Below are 18,182 nucleotides of genomic sequence, written 5' to 3' on the forward strand. Positions count from 1 at the left end.
AGTACATGCTTGGTGATTCTACTTGTTTGAGGTTCTAGAATAAGTAAATCTATAGACAGAAAGTTTATCAGTGGTTGCTTGGGGTTAGGAGTTGGGGAGAGACTGACTGGGAAGTCAGTCAGTCAGTTCAGTCGCTCAGTCGCAACTCTGCGATCCCATAGACTGCAGCACGCCAGGCCTCCTTGTCCATCACCAACTCCTGGAGTTTACCCAAACTCATGTCCATTGAGTCAGTGATGCCATCCAACCATCTCATCCTCTGTCATCCCCTTCTCCTCCCGCCTTCAATCTTTCCCAGCATCAGGGTCTTTTCAAATGAGTCACTTCTTTGCATCAGGTGAACAAAGTATTGGAGTTTCAGCTTCAGCATCAGTCCTTCCAGTGAATATTCAGGACTGATTCTCTTTAGGATGGATTGGTTGGATCTCCTTGCTGTCCAAGGGACTCTCAAGAGTCTTCTCCAACAATTCTTCTGCGCTCAACTTTCTTTATAGTCCAACTCTCACATCCATATATGACTACTAGAAAAACCATAGCCTTGACTAGATGGACCTTTGTTGGCACGTAATGTCTCTGCTTTTTAATATGTTGTCTAGGTTGGTCATAACTTTTCTTCCAAGGAATAAGCGTCTTTTAATTTCATGGTTGCAGTCACCATCTGCAGTGATTTTGGACCCCCCCAAAATAAAGTCTGTCACTGTTTCCCCTGTTTCCCCATCTATTTGCCATGAAGTGAGTTCTGGATGCCATGGTCTTAGTTTTCTGAATGTTGAGCTTTAAGCCAACTTTTTCACTCTCCTCTTTCACTTTCATCAAGAGGCTCTTTAGTTCTTCTTCACTTTCTGCCATAGGGTGGTATCATCTGCATATCTGTTATTGACTGTGAAGAGGCACAGGGAAATTATTTGGGGGTGATGGAAATGTTCTATCTAGACTGTGGAAGTGAAGACACAGGTATATAAAGTTATCAAAACTCATCTAACTGTACACTTAAAATAAGTGTATTTTTATTGCATGTAATAATGTTAATTTTAAAATCCAAAGTAATAATAATAGAATAGTAGTAATAATCATAAGAATACTGTTGATGTGGACTTCCCTGGCAGTCCAGTTCCTAAGACTCCCCACTTCCACTGCAGGGGGCACGGGGGTTCCATCCCTGGTCAGGAACTAAGATCCCAGGTGCTGCCGCAGTATGGCTGCTCTCTCCTCCTCTGGCAAAAAAAAACAAAAAACAAAAAAACAAACTAGTGTTAATGAGATCTCTGATAAGAAGGATATTCAAGGCATATAAATTGGCGGGGGAAAGATGCAAAAAATGTTTAAAAAGAGAGGAAAAAATGTTTGTATTGTCTTGGACACACAGTAAAATAATCAAAAAACCTATACAAGAAGGTAATAATAGCTTTCTGTTGGAGGGATGTAGTCTGAGAGGATGCGCTGTTCCCTGTACTTCCCACCATAACTTCTTGATGTTTGAATCAGACCAGCATAGGTTACCCGCCCCACTGCAACTCTTACTAGCTGAATTTTGAATTCTTGAAAACAATACATTTGCTTGGAAGTTAACATTCCTCGCTATCAGAACACATGCTACTCCCTATCCAAATTCATTACTCAGTAAACAAACTTTTTAAAACAAGAAGCAAATGTTAACGAGGCCCAAAGGATCCCCCACGTGTGGGAGTCTACGGCTTTGTGCCATTCTTCGCGCCCTGCCCGCCTCCCCACCCCCATCTGCCACCACCGGGGATACAGGCCTGCCCCACTCTCCGCCCGCCCGCCCTGCTGCCTTGTCTGTGCGGCCAGGGAACCCCAGGCCCGGGGCCTCCACTAGTCCAGCCTCCACCCGCGCGCCTCGGCGGGGAGGGGCTGGGGGCCCTGTAGCGCAGAGGTTAGCTTGGGGCCGTGGCCGCACCTGCCCGTCGCGGTCACCCGGGCCTCCCTTCTCTTAGAGGCCGCCAGTCTCTCACCTGGGCAACTCTGGGCAGGACTGGTGGCAAGGTGAGGACTAAGGTCGGCCCCGAGAGACTACGGAGGAGGGCGCTTCTCGGGCAGACCCGAGCAGCCACAGGTGGCCCCTCGCACTGTCCCTGCTTCCCTGCTCGGGTCCCCAGAAGCCCTTCTTGGGGGTCCCTGCCCCATCTCACTTCCCATCCCCACGAGTAGGAGGCCCTCTGAGACCTAACCTGCGGGTCGGCTCAGGAGGGTCTCCCAAAGTGGTGGCGGGGTGGGGGGGGCGGGGCGCACAGATTCCCACCCCTGCCCCTCCAAGCTCTAGGGGCATGGATCTGGCTCCCCGAGGGCACACGCCGCCGGCCTGGGGTCAGGACGGATGGGCGGCGGGGCAGGCGGGGCTCCGCGCGGGGTCCTGCGAGGAGCGGGTGCGAGCCGCGGGTGCGAGCCGGAGGGCCGGCTGTACAGGGCGTGGGTCGGCGGCGATCCAGCGGGGGTGGAGCCGGGAGCCGGGAGCCGCAGCGACGACGCTGGGCGCTCAGAGCTATGCGTCCGGGGTCTCGGAGAGCTCGAGGGTCGCCCACGTGGGGGCTGCTGCTGCTACTGGGCCTACCGTGGCCTGTGTGGGGGACGAAGGAGTTTCAAGGTGAGTGGGAGTTCCCCCCACAGGGTCGGGCGAGGCACTGTCGGGATGGAGGTTCAGAAATCCCCGGGAATCCCGCGGGCCAGGAGGACAGGCCCTGGGGAGGGTTTGGGAAAGTCTCCGCAGGAATTGCCCAGGGGCTTTCACCTGTAGTTGGGCAGACCTCTCGCCCAATCTTCCACACTCTTCCCAGACGCCCTGTGCCAATAGTTAAGCAGAGTGGCAGGGCCCCTTCCCCTCTGAGTAGCGGCTCAGCAGCCCCAAGCCCCTCTGGATTCTCTGCTCTTGCCCATCTGCCAGTGTGAAGGTCCCTGGATCTTCATTTCTTAGGGTTCATAGGGCCTCGGTCCTCCAGGAAGCCCCAGACCACTGGGGCCCTGGAGTCAGTCCCTGCTGCGGCCTCACACTAAGGGGCTAGCTGTGGCCTCCACACTCCTGCATCAGCCCATGCTCCCTGCCTCATCCCCGGCTCTGGGGCAGTGTGGATATTGTTTATACTGTTGCCTTGTTTGGTTAGATAGCAACTGCTTCAGACAGATGGTGCCTGATAGAAGGGCCCTGAGGGAAGGCTCTAGCTCTGTCTCTTCTCAGAGTGACCCCTCCAAACTCTCTTCGAGATGGGGTTGACAAAAATATCTCCTGTGCATCAAGTGCCTGACCGGGGTGGGGCGGGGGGGGGGGGGCAGGAAGGGCAGGGCAGCCTGGTGGCAGTGGGTTCCAGAGCACTGTGCAGGGTGTCACAGTGAGGGGCACAGGGCTAGGATCCTGCTGTGTTCTGGGATGTGCATGGGGAGGGACAACAGCCCTCAGGCCTTTGGGAATGGTCCACAGGCATTCCAGCGGTCCTTCTTCAGCCTGAGGTCTGGGGATGATGAAGGAACCCCTGGGAGGAATGAAGAGGGGCTCTATGCTCCCCAACACCACACTGACTCCTCTGTTTCCACTCCCTTCCACCTAGTCACCACCGTTCCATCTCTGCCTCCTTGCCCCCATCAAGGTACCAATGGCCAGTGTGTGTGCGCAGGGCCAGGAAAGAACTCCCAACCCACACTCACACGTGCACACCTTCCCCTCTGCACCTTGGGAAGCCCAGGGCCAGTTGGATCTAGTTAAATCCTCTCTGGCCTGAGACCCCCACAGTGGCTCCCATACATGCACTCAGACCCCGCCCTGCACTAGCCCTTAAGCCTCCATTCCAAGGCCCTGCACCTCCCTACCCCCACCCCATCTCCTTAATGGCAACTGCTGATCCACTCAAGGAGGACTTGGCAGAGGAGACTTCCTGGAGCTGCTGCTTCCCAGGTCTTTGATGATGGGGTCTAGAGGAGAAGATGGAGGAGAAAGGAGTTGAGGTGGCCTGGAAGGAGCTGAGCCACTTCCACAGGCAGCCATCTCAGCCTGATCAGCACTGGGGACAGGGCTGGGGGATGGGTGTTGGGGAGAGGTCAGTTCTGGGAGCTACGCTTCCCCAGGGACTGAGTGCCAGAGGAGCAGGAAGGTTGCCTGCAAGGTCTGGGCAGCCTAAGGTCTGATTCCTTCAGGGCGGGTGTGGGTGTGGTGAGAGTTTCTGGGGCTCACTAGGGAGGACTGGGAGCATTCCAGGGGAGCATTCCAGGCGCCTTCTGAGTAATGCTTGGCTCCTAGAGCCCCCTTAAGCATTCCCAGCCTGGGAGCACTCAGGCTCTGACTCCAAAACAACCCCATCCCCGCCCCCCTCCACAAAGGGGGCTTCTGGGCCAGGGTCCCTGGAAGCCCTGCCCCTAGCACAAAACCACAGGGGAAGCTCTGGGCAACATCTGGTTGTTGTTTTTCTCAGATGGTGGCAGAAAAACAGGCCTCCTCTCTTCACATATTTCTCACCATAAAAGCATTTGCTGCCCCACCTAAAAATACCCAAAGCTGCCTCCCATTTCCTTTACCCTCTGTTTTGGGGGCCTTGGTCTCTTCCTGGTGATCTTTGATTCCCGTTTTCCCCTCCCAAGGTCATTAGAGCTCCCGAGTACCCAGCTGAGTTGTTCTTCCCAGACTCCTCTCTCTTCTGCCTCCCTGGCAGCCCCTGGGTTCCAAGGATGCCCTATGGGTAGTCACCCTTCTCCAGGCTAAACCTTTGAGTATTGAAGATGAAGTGTCCTGTTCCTGCCTGCTGACATCCTCTGACTCTGTCCCTGTGTTGTCTCCAACTTCCCTCTGTCCCTCAGCTCCCTCTTACCCTGTGCTCTGTCCTCACCCCAGGAAACAGCCTTGGAAAGCCAGTCATTCTGCATTGGAGCCTAGATGGACGACCCCAGCGCATGGTCACCCTGGAGGAGCCGGTCAGTGCCAGACCATCCCTTCCCATGTAGAGGCCGAGTCTCTTGGCCCCTTTGCCCCTCCCCAGATTTCAGCATGGCAGTTTTGCTAGGGCCCCTAGATTCCCAGAGTCCTTTAGGCCCCTCCCCAAAGGTTTGGCAGGTCGGGGTGGGAGACATCCAGATGGAGAGAGGATTCACACATGGAAGTCATTTTCCAGTTTCCTCTCCCCCACCTCCTCCTTAACCCTCTCTTTCCAGTATTATTCAGGCCACCCCCACCCCATCAGGCAGAGGTGGAGCCAGAGTTTGTGGGGCCTAAAGTTTTTCAGGGACCTTTTAAAGAAAACACCAACATATCTTCCTTTTGCAAAGTGACACTGGATGCGTTGCTGTCCTCACCAGGACCCTGTCATTTAGGGACCTGAAACGTCAACCTCACTGACTCATGCAGGATCTACTTCCCCTTAGATGCAAGTCCACCCTGTTTTGTTTCTTGTGGATGCTCTACCTCAGTCTCCTCCCAATGGTCATCCATCACACACTTCCAGAATAACCTTGTCCCCATCTGTATGTGCCGCACCGCTGTGCTGCGCAGTGCCCAGCATCCTTGGTATGCCCATTTCACAGAGGGGCAGACTGAGGCCCAGAAAACTTGGAGAAACTGCTCAAGGTCACGCAGCTCTTTAATCCATAAGCCTGAGACCTGCTAAGGTCTGAAAAACTTCAAACATTGGCCAATGTCTCCCATGCCTTGAGAGGCTATTCATCCTGAATTATCAGGAGAGGACAACCCAGTGTCCAAGCCTGCAAGGAAGAAGGCAGAAGAGCACTGCCATGAAGGGCAGGGCACCCCCAGGCCCAGCACCTCTCAATCTAGGGCCCTCCCTGGGTCCCCCAGACCCTCAGGGCCTCAATCCAAGTGGTCAGCATGGTGCTGGCCTGAGATTTGAGACTGTTCCTCACATGCTGGGGCCAGCCTGACTGTAGACCTCCTTCTGGGCCTGGCCTGGGTTGTGACCGAACAGGAGGGGAATGCCAGAGGGGCTTTGCTTTCCCCACTGTCTCTGTCCCTGGGAAGCCTGCCAAGATGAGGACAGCAGACAGCGTGGCAGGGAGTCATGTCCTTGAGGCAGGGAACACCTACATTTCAGGTTGGAGGTGGAGTGCATGGTGAGGGGTAGGGTCACCGGAGGGGGAGAAATGAGGACAGTGGGGCCACAGAGAACAGAAAGAGGGATGGGAGTGGGGCAAGGGATGCTTTCCAGCTGGACTGCCTCCTGTCCCCGCGCAGACCTTTCTCCATAAAGCAAGTGGCATTCCGGCCACATGAGCTCATGCTGGCGGCACAGGGGTGGGGGTGGGGGGCTTTAGGCTTGGGGAAGGGACTATTTGCTCCCCACCTGCAGAGGAAGGGCCCCCCCAACAAGACTCTGAGCCTCTTGGCCTGAAGCCCAGGACAGTGCATTGTGGGATAAAAGGGAAGGGCCAGCATTCCAAAGACGTAGCCGCTCTTCAGGAGGCTCCCAGCTCGCTCCAACTCTGGGCCCCCAGCCAGGCTGAGTGGACAAAGCGGGGCAGATGGGGTACTCCCGCAGGGTGGAAGCAGCAAAGAAGGTAGGCGGAAGGAGAGATGGACAGGCTGGCCCCAGACTCACCCTCCTGACATCTAGCCAAGAAGAAAGCCAGTGTTTTTCTCTTGGCCTGGGTTGTGGGTCAGTGTTTACATTTCAAGCTCAGGGAAGCAGGTGTGAGGTGAGCCTGCTAGGGGTGTAGGCAAATTTGGTGGCGGGTGGGGGGTGGGGGGTGGGGGGAGGAGTTTGTCAGCTTTGGAGGTGGAGGTGCTAAGTCTGAATCCTACAGGGAGTGAAAGGAGAGGTTGTGAGGAGGCCCAAACCGTGGCTACCCCATTCTCCAGCATCAACATCTTCAGGACCGCACTGTCCTCCCTGCATAGAGGGAGCCTTCTGGGCATGAAAAAGGAGGGAAGGCCAGAAGAGCCCAGGGCCCTCAGGCAAGGAATGGCATCTTTCCAAGACCCTTCGTCTCTCCAGGGAGGATACGGAGTGAAACTAGAAGGCTCTGTCGAATGGCTGCTGTTAGAACAGACATTCTGAGTTTGGGGACATCTTTGCATGTTCGCAGCCCACACCCATCCGCACCCACCAGGCAAGGGGAGGTCTTCTGCCCTGTGCCTCTGCGCTTTCCCTGTGAACTCCCTTGTCAGGTACCTCTGTATTCCTCCTGCTCCTTGGCAGGCAGAGGGCCTGGATGCCCATCCTCTCAGCCCTATACTCCTTCTTGCCCAGGTCCCAAAGCTACAAGTGAGGCTGGTGGCCTTGGAGGCTGAAGGTCAGGAGCTCCTGCTAGAGCTGGAGAAGAATCAGTGAGTACCAGGCTGGAGAAAGAGCTGGGAGCCAAGAACAGCCCCCGTCTCTGGGGAAGGATCACTGCTGGGGGCAGGGACGGATATGAACCGCAGAGGGAGGCTGGATGGGGTGAGAGCCCCAGAGGAGGAGGTGCAGGTTACAGGGAGAGTCAATGTTAGTCTCGACTGGCTCCCTCGAGACTGAAATGGGTTACTGAGGCTGGATTCGCTGTAGGGCATATCTCTCATCCCAGCCCCAGGAACATCTTGTCAGCTTCCTGCCACGAATGAGTGAATATCACCTGCTGGGTGCTCACAGAGTGTGCTGAGTCGAAAGAGAATCCAAGACGGATTCCAAGAATGGGCAGGTGGTCCAGAAGGCGGGAATGCCAGGCACAAAAGTACAGTGACTACAAAGGTCAAGGCACGATCAGCAGGTAGCAGTTTGTCTGGCTTGCCTGGGGAGTCTCCTTCTATAGGGAAGGGAGCAAAAAGAAACAAATTTGGGGAGTCCTAGTAGGGCCAGATTACAGAAGGCCATTTTGGTGCTGAATGTCCAGGATAGTGCAAAGCCAAAGATTTTGAGCTGGTGAATGAACAAGCAGAGCCGGGCTGGGCGAGGTGAGTGTCTAAGATGGAGAGTGGGTTCTTGAAACCATCTAGATTGTATTATCGACATCTCTCATTTATCAAGTGCTTGTTTCATCACAGGCACTGTTCTAAGCATCCTACATACACATTTTTTATTCTCCCCCATGCACTGAAAACAAACTCAGGTTCCACCATGCCTAACTATAGTTTTCTGGGGTTCAATATCCCCATGTGTTAAAAGAGACGATCACATCACCTCCTCCCTAGGTTTGAGTGTGTGGGTGGAGTCGGGGAGCAAAGCTGGAGGAGGGGGAAAGACTGGAGAGTGAAGACACAGGCATCACAAGTCTTTGGGGGCAGTTTTGGGGCAAAGAGGTCAAGGTGGAGAGGAATGAAGGATTTTCTTCAAAGAGAAATTGACTTACAGTTGATCCGTCTTGGTGGGAAGGATGCTGGTGAGGTGAAGCCTGAAGATGAAATCATTACTTGAGTGGGGTCTGGAGAAGGAGAGGAGGAAGATCCCTGCTCACATGGGCGGGATCTTCAGGTGTGATTTCTGTATCCTCTGGAAGTAGGGGGTGAGCCTCAGTGAAAGACAGCTGGGGAGATATGTAGGATCCGGGGGCCTGAGGAGATTTGAAGGAACTTTGAGTGGGAGGAGGTGCCCCAGAGCAAGGGTCCCCAACCTCTAGGATCTAATGCCTGATGATCTGAGATGGAGCTGATGTAATAATAAAGTGCACCATACATATAATGCACTTGAATCATCCCCACACCATCCCACCCCTACCAACCCCACCTCACTCCTGTCCATGGAAGAACTGTCCTCCATGAAACCGGTCCCTGGTGCCAGAAATGGTGGGGACTTCTGGGCTAAAGGTTTGTCCAGATATCCAACAAGGGTAGGCAGCAGGCAGGGCCACCTAAGGAGGCCACACTTCCTCGGCTCCAAGGTCCGCCTTCTCCGCAGTGTTTCCTGACTCCTCTCCTCCTGCCCGGTCTCTCTAATACCCCTGACCTGTGGATCCAGCTGCCTGCTACAGGTCCCATGAGAACCACAAACTTTCCCCTGTTCCTGCTCCTCTCTGATGCTCCCCACACTCCCATTTCCACATCTAAGCCATTTCCACATCTAAGCCATTACCAAAAGTAAAAGTTGCTCAGCCATGTCTGACTCTTCGGGACCCCATGGCCTATACAGTCGATGGAATTCTTGAGGCCAGAATACTGGAGTGGGTAGCCTTTCCCTTCTCCAGGGGATTTTCCCAACCCAGGGATCAAACCCAGGTCTCCTGGGCAGATTCTTTACCAACTGAGCTATGAGGGAAGCCCATATAAGACACACCTTGGCTGCTTCTTAAGTGCTAGCCCTGTGCCTCACTCATCAGTTCAGTTCAGTTGTTCAATTGTGTCTGACTCTTTGCGACCCCATGGACTGCATCACGCCAGGCCTCCCTGTCTATCACCAACTCCTGGAGTTTACTCAAACTCATGTCCATTGAGTTGGTGATGCCATCCAACCATCTCATCCTCTTCTCCCGCCTTCAATCTTTCCCAGCATCAGGGGCTTTTCAAATGAGTCAGTTCTTCGCATCAGGTGGCCAAAGTATTGGCGTTTCAGCTTCAGCATCAGTCCTTCCAATGAATATTCAGGACTGATTTCCTTTAGGATGGACTGGTTGGATCTCCTTGGGACTCTCAAGAAGTCTTTTCCAACACCACAGTTCAAAAGCATCAAAAGTCATTACATTACTTTGCCTCACTCATAGAGCTACTCAATTAGCATTTAGGGAGGAAGACAGGGTGAGGTCTTAGGGCTGGATTAGGTAATTTCTGCAACACCCCCTCCCAGCAGGCTGCTGGCCCCAGGATACACAGAAACCCACTACAGCCCAGATGGGCGGCCGGTAGTGCTGTTCCCCAACCACAAGGTGAGATGCTTCCAAGGGCCCTGAGGACAGGGTGAGGAGTGCAGGGGAACACACCCCCCACCCCGCACCCCGCCCCGGCCCCCCGCTGAGGGCCTCTCCACCATTCCCCTCTTCTCCTCCTGTTCTAAGGAGAAGCTGGAGCTAGTCCCCCACCATGCTTTCTTTATTGCCCTCCACCCCACTTCAGCCCTGGCTGAGATTTGGGGCTGGGTCCTTTGCTCTCCAGGATCATTGCCACTACCATGGGCATGTGAGGGGCTTCCTGGACTCCTGGGTGATCCTCAGCATCTGCTCTGGGATGAGGTGAGGAGTTCTGGGGGAGGAGGCTGGACCTGGGGCTAGGGAAAGATGTCCCCTGACTGCCCTTCACTGCACCCCTTTGCACCCTAGGGGCCTGATCACACTCAGCAGCAATGCCAGCTATTATGTGCATCCCTCGCCAGCTGGGGACTCCAAGGACTTCTTGACCCATAGGATCTTCCGGGTGGAGCAGCTGTTCAGAGGGAAAGGAACCTGTGGCCACAGGGACCCAAAGGACAAAAGGGACACGATCAGCCTTTCGTGTGCCACCCAGATCAGGGTCAGGGGCATGGGCAGGGGTGGGAATGCAGTATCCAAAGCCCTTTACAATCAGAAGAGACAGGAACAGTGCAGCCCCAATTTAGGGCCTCCTGTCCTGATATTTTTATTTGGAAGCTGAAGGAACAAATTCTAGCAAAATATTTTAGAGTTAACTTTGTGCTCTCTGAGAACTGGGGTTGGTGGTCAGGGTTCAAGCCGGGCAGCCTGCCACTCAGGATCACCATTGCCACCCCCACCCAGGAGAGGCGGGAGTCCCTCCGGAGCCCGAGGTACCTGGAGCTGTACATAGTAGGGGACCACACCCTGGTGAGAGGAGCCCCAAGGGGGTTGGAGAGCCTGGTTGGGGTCAGTTCAGCCTGTCGTCACACCGCCGCCTTATCTCTGCCTCTCTAGTTTTTGACTCAGCACAGGAACTTGAACCACGCCAAACAGCGTCTTCTGGAGATCGCCAATTATGTGGATCAGGTTGGGTCGGCAGGGAGAGAGCCCTTCTGGGGGTGACTGAGAAGGGGCAGACTTGGAGATAGGGAGAGGGAACGGAGGGGAGAAAAGAGAGGTGCTCCCATGGAGGAGCCCAGGCACCAAGGCGGTCCTCCGCTTCAGTCTGCTCCCCTGCGTCCGCAGATTCTCAGGACTTTGGACATTAAGGTGGTGCTGACCGGCCTGGAAGTGTGGACCGAGCAGGACCAGAGCCGCGTCACGCCAGACGCCAACGCCACGCTGTGGGCCTTCCTGCAGTGGCGCCGGGGGCTGTGGGCGCGGCAGCCACACGACTCTGCTCAGCTACTCACGTGGGTGCCACCTACCCCCACGCGGTCCCGGCTGGGCGGCTCGGACTCCCGGCCCGCCCGGTCATGCCGCGCTCCGCTCTCAGGGGCCAAGCTTTCCGGGGCGCCACAGTGGGCCTGGCACCCGTCGAGGGCATGTGCCTCGCGGAGAGCTCTGGAGGCGTGACGACAGTGAGCACCACCTGGTACTGAAGCGGGAGGAGAGGGGCTGGGGAGCCGCCCTCGCAGCCCCCAGTGAGCGTAGCCACGCCCTCCCAGGACCATTCGGAGTTCTCCATTGGTGCTGCTGCCACCATGGCCCACGAGATAGGCCACAGCCTCGGCCTCAGCCACGACCCCCACGGCTGCTGCGCGGAGGCGGCGGTGGAGCAGGGCGGCTGCGTGATGGCGGCGGCTACCGGGTATCCGCGCGCGGCCCGGGTGCGGGGGCGGAGTAGCGGGTGCGGGGCTGCAGGGCGGGACCTGGGCCTGCCTCTGCTGCCTTTCTGTGGGAGAAATGGTTACCCCTGTTTCTTCCGTGAAATCGGGATGATGGTAACAGTTCCCGCCCTAAAGCAGGCAAAGTGGATTCCCATGACGTGATAAATTATTTTCGGAACAACCTTTCGAGGTGACTCCAACCCCGGGAAGCGTGGCGCTGGGTCGGGATTTGACCTTGGGTCCTGGGCCGCTCGCCCTTGGCGTCACACCCTCCTGCCTCGCGCTCGCTGTGTGACTTTGCGCGAGTTACTTACCGTCTCTGGGTTCTGCCTCTAGAGAATTCGAGCTGTCCGTCGCGCAGGCGGTGTCTGCGCATCTACCGGCTGCGTAGCCAAGCGCCAGTGTGCTGGGGGGGCAGGGACTGGAGACACGGAGGGGTTGGCAGGGGTGCTCCCCGCACGCCCGACGCCCTCCCCCGTCCGTAGGCACCCGTTCCCTCGCGTGTTTAGCGCGTGCAGCCGCCGCCAGCTGCGCGCCTTCTTCCGAAAGGGAAGGGGCGCTTGCCTCTCCAACGCGCCGGACTCCGGGCTCCTGGTGCCGCAGGCGCGCTGCGGGAACGGCTTTGTAGAAAAGGGCGAGGAGTGCGATTGCGGCGCCGGCCAGGTGGGGTCCGCAAGACCAGCCCCGGGGGACCAAACTGGTTCCCGCTCGCCCCCTCCCCGGAGGTCTGATCGCTGCACCCTCACCTGGTCCCTCCTCGCCTTTCCGGCTCCAGGAGTGCCCCGACTCCTGCTGCCTTGCCCACAACTGCTCGCTGCGTGCGGGGGCCCAGTGCACCCACGGGGACTGCTGCGCACACTGCCTGGTGAGGGTATGGTGAGGGTATGGGAGGCTCCGGGGTGAGGGTTGGGGGCACTTGGGAGCCGGCCTGTTGGTCTTGGCTAATTGGCGCCCTTGGGTTCCCTTGTGGGTGCTAGCTCTGCTCTGTGCATGGGTTCTCCTGAACTTCCCCACCGGGCTCTCCCGTATCTCTGTTCGTTGTCTCTATGCCTCGCCACCTTGCCTTCACCCGGGTCACCTACGTAGCTGAAGCCGGCGGGCACGCCATGCCGCCCGGCTGCGGGTGACTGTGACCTCCCTGAATTCTGCACCGGAGCCTCCCCTTATTGCCCACCGGACATTTACCTACTGGACGGCTCGCCCTGTGCCAGAGGCCGCGGCTACTGTCGGGACGGCGCGTGTCCCACGCTGGAGCAGCAGTGCCAGCAGCTCTGGGGGCCTGGTGAGACCAGGAGCGCGCGCTCCGCTCCGATCCGCTGTTCTGCGCTGCTTGGTGCTCTAGCGGAGGTGGGCGGGGGTGGAAACTGAGGCAGAAGGGGCGTGGCTCCAGTCTGGGCTGTCCCCAGTCCCGCCCCTGCTTCCTCAGGCTCGCGCCCAGCCCCCGAGGCTTGCTTCCAGGTCGTGAACTCCGCGGGAGACGCCCAGGGGAACTGCGGCCAGCAGGGAGACGGCAACTTCGTACCCTGTGCGCGGAGGTGGGGAGCGGAGGGAAGGGAAGCTGGGGAAGAGGGTATGGAGAAACACCACGCGGTTTGACTACCTCTGCTTCTCCCTAGGGATGCGCAGTGTGGGAAACTGCAGTGCCAGGGCGGGGAACAGAGCGCACTGGTGCCACATGTGGTTCCGGTGGACTCCACTGTACACCTGGGCAGCCGCGAGGTGACTTGCAGGGGAGCTTCCATGCTGCCCGGTGCCCAGCTGGACCTGCCTGACTTGGGCCTGGTAGAGGCAGGCACCCAGTGTGGACCTAGAATGGTGAGCCCTGCCCACCCAGCCCCTCGCTACCACTTGAGTCCCATGGGTCAAAGCCTCAGTCCCCCTCACTGCCGTGCCCACACTGCCTATAGGTGTGCCAGGAAAGGCGCTGCCAGAACACTACTTTCCGAGAGCTGGAGCTCTGCCTGATGGCCTGCCATGGCCGCGGGGTGAGTGGCCTGAAAGGTGTGTGGGGGTTGACCCTGGGAGTCCCCAGTCTCGTGGGACCTTCCTTTTCTCTTTTCCTCTGCAGGTTTGCAATAGTAACCGTAACTGCCATTGTGCTCCAGGCTGGGCTCCGCCTTCGTGTGACAAGCCAGGGTTGGGTGGTAGTGTGGACAGCGGTCCTGTGCGGCCTCAAAGTGTGCCCACGGAGGGTGGGGGGAGGGAGGGCAGGCAGGGAGGAGCCACGTGGTGCACTCAGGACTCAGACGTAGCCTGTCCTCCGCAGACCCGGACGCCTTCACGCTGGCGATGATCCTTAGCTCTGTGCTGCCTCTGCTACCTGGGGCTGGCCTGGCCTGGTGCTGCTACCGGCGTCCGGGACTCTGTCTCCAGCAATGCTTCTGGGGCTCAAGGAGGGCTCTCATGTGCAGTGGGTAGGCACAGAGGTCTAAGGTTCTGCTCCTCATAGCTCTGCTGGACCTGGCGTAGCTGGGGTGGGGTCTGTTGCCTCAGGTGCAGAGAGGCAGGCAGAAGCAATGGAAAGAAGCCTTGAGCAGAAGGCCCCAGTGGTCTTCCAGTGAAGCCAAAGGTGTAGGTCCATGCAGGGCCCCCATGGCCCCCATTACTGTGGTTCAGTACCCCTTTTCCATGTCTCCTGTTTCTCCCACCAAGAGGCTGCTTTATCCTTGGCTTTACCCTGTTTTTCCACCAGCTCATAGCGCAACTCCTGCTCCACTGAGTAAGGCCTCTCCAGTTTCTCTTTCATGAACTTTCAGCCCTCTGACATTTCCTCTGCCAAAATCTCTGCTGTTACCCCCTTCAAGTTCCCAAATGCTGGGGCCAACACACCTTTCCTTTCCTTGTCACTGGGGAGCTATGGTGCTGGCTGCCTTGTGCCAAGGGTCTGCCCCTAACACAGAGCTCCATGACCTGGGATGAGGGCCACGTGATACCAAGTATTGTTAGTCTAGGGCAGCCTCCTCACTGGGTGCTGGGCAAGGCAGGCCCCCTTTGACCACCACTTTGTCCCCAAGTGGCCTTGGGGACATTCTGGGCAAAATGAGGGAGAGGGCATGGTTTGGACTGGAGATGGGAATACAGGGCATCCCAAACAGGAGCAGGGCACAGCTGAAAGGGCCTTGACACAATGAGTGTTGCCTGTGGGTCTGTGAGCAGAGAATCAAGGTGGTCAGAGCTTGGTGTATCATCACTGGGGGCTTACAGGAGGCAGTGACTACATGTCATCACCTGGTAAAGTATTGAGACTGTTGTTTCAAAGAGATATCAAAGTGGTAAGGCCCTAGAAGATGAGATTTGAGCAGCTGAGCATAACTCAGAGTCATCGAGGGCAGTAGGGCTACCCAATAGCGAGCACAGACATGGGTACCACTGGGAGAGGAAGTCCATCCCTCTTTGGGACCTGAGTAACATCAACATCTGGAAGATGTTCGGGTGTGCCAGAGTTTGGGGAAAATGTCAGGGTTGGAGAGAGAAAGTATCCAAGGCCCTGGGAAGCATAAGTCTCTAGGGTTCCCCTCAGGAGGGAGCAGGAAGCGAGCTGGGGAGAGTGGCCTGGGTGCAAGCCTCTACCGCAGGGAAGCAGCCCCAGGGTGCCATGTCACTGTCTAAGTCTCCTGGTCTCTTACGCCCAGATCCAAAGATGGCCCATGCAGAGGCCACCCTCTGGGCAGCATTCACCCAGTGGAGTTGCGCCTGACAGCCCCCCAGGAGTCCCAGCCTTTGGGTGAGTGAGGCACAGTAGGAGATGGGGAGGGAAGGGAAGGGATGGGCTCTTGTCTTCTCTTTCCAGCTGGGCCCCTCCTCTCCACCTAGCACCCAGTCACCTTGAGCCCTGTGCCCCACCCTGCACCAGGGACTCTTGCCACCTTTGTTCACAGCACTCTTCCCCCACCTGTTGCTTCCCAGACCTTGAGAACTCTGCTAGAACCCAACAGCCACCTTGAGAAGCCTGCTTCTCATAGTCCTGCTTGTACCCCTAAGGTAGGTGGGGCCCTCCCCTTCCCATAGTTCATTTATCCTCCTCTAGCCCCTCATCTCACAGTCCCTGACTCTGTTTTTGAACTTGTAAATTATGGAAATGAGACAGACCTTGTGGAGAAGCTGTTGTCTGAGGCCAGTTGGGTGGAGGCCCTTGGGATGGGAGGAAGCAGTTCTATGGTTTTCCCTGAGGGAGGAGAAAGGGTCCCAGGCCTTCCCTGGAACCTCCACTTCATTCTCAGCAGGTAGAGTCCAAAAGCCAAGATCCTGTCTCTGGTAAAGTGACTCCTGACATAAGAAGACTTAAGGACAGGTGGCTACTGACTGCCACTCCAAGGAACTCGGACCCCCAGGGGAAGAGCCAGCAACTCAGCTGACTTTTTGCACCTTCAGTCAGCTTTGAAATTTCTTCTCTGAGTTACTGCCATACCACCTACTCCAAGACCCTGGAACCTCATCAGAATTTGCACAATGCTGTCCCCAGTCCTCAGGGTTGTAGGATCCTCTTAAAGTACACCTTCCAGCATAAGCAAGAATCCATCCGACCCAGGAGTGAAGGCCATGTAGTCACTGACCTCCCCTGTCACTAGGGGGTGCTAGGTCAGGCTGGGCACCCAGAGAGGCCTCTCTGTCCCAGGAGTTTGGTGGTGGTGTTCAGTCCTCCAGCCGCCTCTGACTCTTTGCAACCCCATGGACTGCAGCACCCCTGGCCTCCCTGTCCCTCACCACCTCCTGGAGTTTGCCCAAGCTCATGTCCATTGCATTGGTGATGCCCTCTTCTCCTGCCCTCGATCTTTCCCAGCATCAGGGACTTTTTCAATGAGTCATCTGTTCACATCAGATGATCAAAATACTGGAGCTTCAGCTTCAGCATCAGTCCTTCCGGTGAATATTCAGGATTGATCTCCCTTAAGATTGACTGGTTTGATCTCTTTGCAGTCCAGGGGTCTCTCAGGAGTCTTCTCCAACACCACAGTTTGAAGGCATCAATTCTTTGGCATTCTGCCTTCTTTATGGTCCAGCTCTCACAACCATACATGACCACTAGGAAGATCATAGCACTGACTATACAGACCTTTGTTGGCAGAGTAATGTCTCTGCTTTTCAACACTGTCTAGGTTTGTCATAGCTTTCCTGCCAAGAAGCAATCATCTTTCTGATTTCATGGCTGCAATCACCTGTCCAGTTAAGTACAATGCAGTTTAGTTCAGTCACCTGAACAGAACTGTATAAAAGGAGTCTGTTACTCATACTTTATTCAGACCTGGCTCTTAGGAGGGCAGTGACTGCTGGGCCAGAAGCCTGGACTCCAAGGGCTCTACATTTCAGACAGAAGCCACTTCCCTGGAACCTGACCCCTCTGCAAAACAAACAAGATCCTTGGGACGTCCCTTTCTGTGTCCTGTTCTCTCTTGTCCCTCAGATGCATCCTCCACCCCACCCCATTCCTAGTCCTCAGGTGAGATTTTAGAGGAGCACGGGGCTGCTGCAGTCCCCTCACTTTGGATGTTAATCAACCCCTCCTTCATTCCATGGGAGGGAACAAAGGAAGCCATTTTGGAGAGGACTTCAAAGAAGTCAGAAGAAAGCCATGTTGCCCTTGGCCCTCGTGAGTCTTCTCTGTCTGTAAATTCAACACCATGGGACTCCCTGAGGGTGACAAAGGGTGGTGTCTGGAACCTCAGATGACAGCCAGGACCCAGAGATACTGGGCATAGGAAGGTGTTGCCTTGCTTGAATGATCCCTTGTCTCTACCTCTCCTGCCTCCCTTGAACACTCTCAGCAGCCATTTACTCTCTCCCCTTGCTTCATACAAGAGTTGCTTAGTGACCTTCTTTACCAGCTAGATATTGCTATATAACAAAACCACCCTAAACTTAGTAGCTTAAAACAATAATCAATTATGTGAGTTGGCAAATTAGGTTGAACTCAGCTGCTGGTTTGATTTGTCTCAACTCACCTCACTTATACATTTGCAGTCAACTGTTGGCCACTGCTTTTGGGGTTTGCTGGCTTTTGGGTAGCGGGGTGGGGAGAGTGGGCTCTGTGTCTCTCATTTTCCAGGAGTCTAGCCCAGGCTTGTTCACAAACAGCTGGGGAGGGTTCTAAGACAGCAGGAACATGATTAGAGTGAAACAAGGGAGGCACTTACCTTGGGCACAAAAAAAGTAATCAAGTAATATTTTAATGCAATATTTTGTAAAGATCAAAATTAATACAAAAGTCCATGATGAGCAAAATAACAGAATCAGTTACCAAACCAAGGCTTTTAGGAAACTGAAACAAACAAACAAAAAATCTATAGTTGTGATCTTGAGGCAAGTACCTCACTCACTGCCTCCTGCAGAAGAGCATGTGGAAGCTTGCCAGGCTTCCTGAGAGTCTATGACTGGCACATTTTACTTCCATAACATTCTGTTGGGCCAAGCAAGTCAAGGATTCCAGGGGTTGGGAGGTAAACTCCACCTACACTCCAGGGAGGGGCAGCAAAATCACATTTCAGAAAATGTGAAGAATTGGAAAATTTTTGCAATCACTCGCTGGCAGCAGAGTAGCAAGCCTCAAGGCTCAGGCCTTGATTTCATTCTACCAGCGAAAGGCGCTGAATGAGACTATTTACTAAAGCCCCCTCCTAG

At 55.7% G+C, this 18,182-nt stretch overlaps 1 protein-coding gene across 1 annotated transcript; it reads left to right on the forward strand.

The window, feature by feature from the left end:
* Positions 1-2,496: 2,496 nt before the first annotated feature.
* On the forward strand, positions 2,497-16,936 carry ADAM33 (ADAM metallopeptidase domain 33). The gene is made up of 22 exons (XM_002692232.7): positions 2,497-2,602; positions 4,832-4,911; positions 7,197-7,273; positions 9,699-9,777; positions 10,004-10,080; positions 10,168-10,357; positions 10,600-10,665; positions 10,753-10,824; positions 10,984-11,150; positions 11,234-11,318; positions 11,406-11,548; positions 12,053-12,230; positions 12,343-12,432; positions 12,654-12,849; positions 12,994-13,102; positions 13,184-13,382; positions 13,475-13,552; positions 13,636-13,744; positions 13,834-13,981; positions 15,200-15,291; positions 15,474-15,548; positions 15,788-16,936. Exons 1-21 carry the CDS (start codon positions 2,503-2,505, stop codon positions 15,509-15,511), a joined length of 2,373 nt encoding a protein of 790 aa, XP_002692278.3. The 5' UTR covers positions 2,497-2,502; the 3' UTR covers positions 15,512-15,548; positions 15,788-16,936.
* The last annotated feature ends 1,246 nt before the right edge of the window (positions 16,937-18,182 follow it).

This window comes from Bos taurus, chromosome 13 (genome assembly GCF_002263795.3).
Source record: "Bos taurus isolate L1 Dominette 01449 registration number 42190680 breed Hereford chromosome 13, ARS-UCD2.0, whole genome shotgun sequence".
Lineage (NCBI taxonomy): Eukaryota > Metazoa > Chordata > Mammalia > Artiodactyla > Bovidae > Bos > Bos taurus.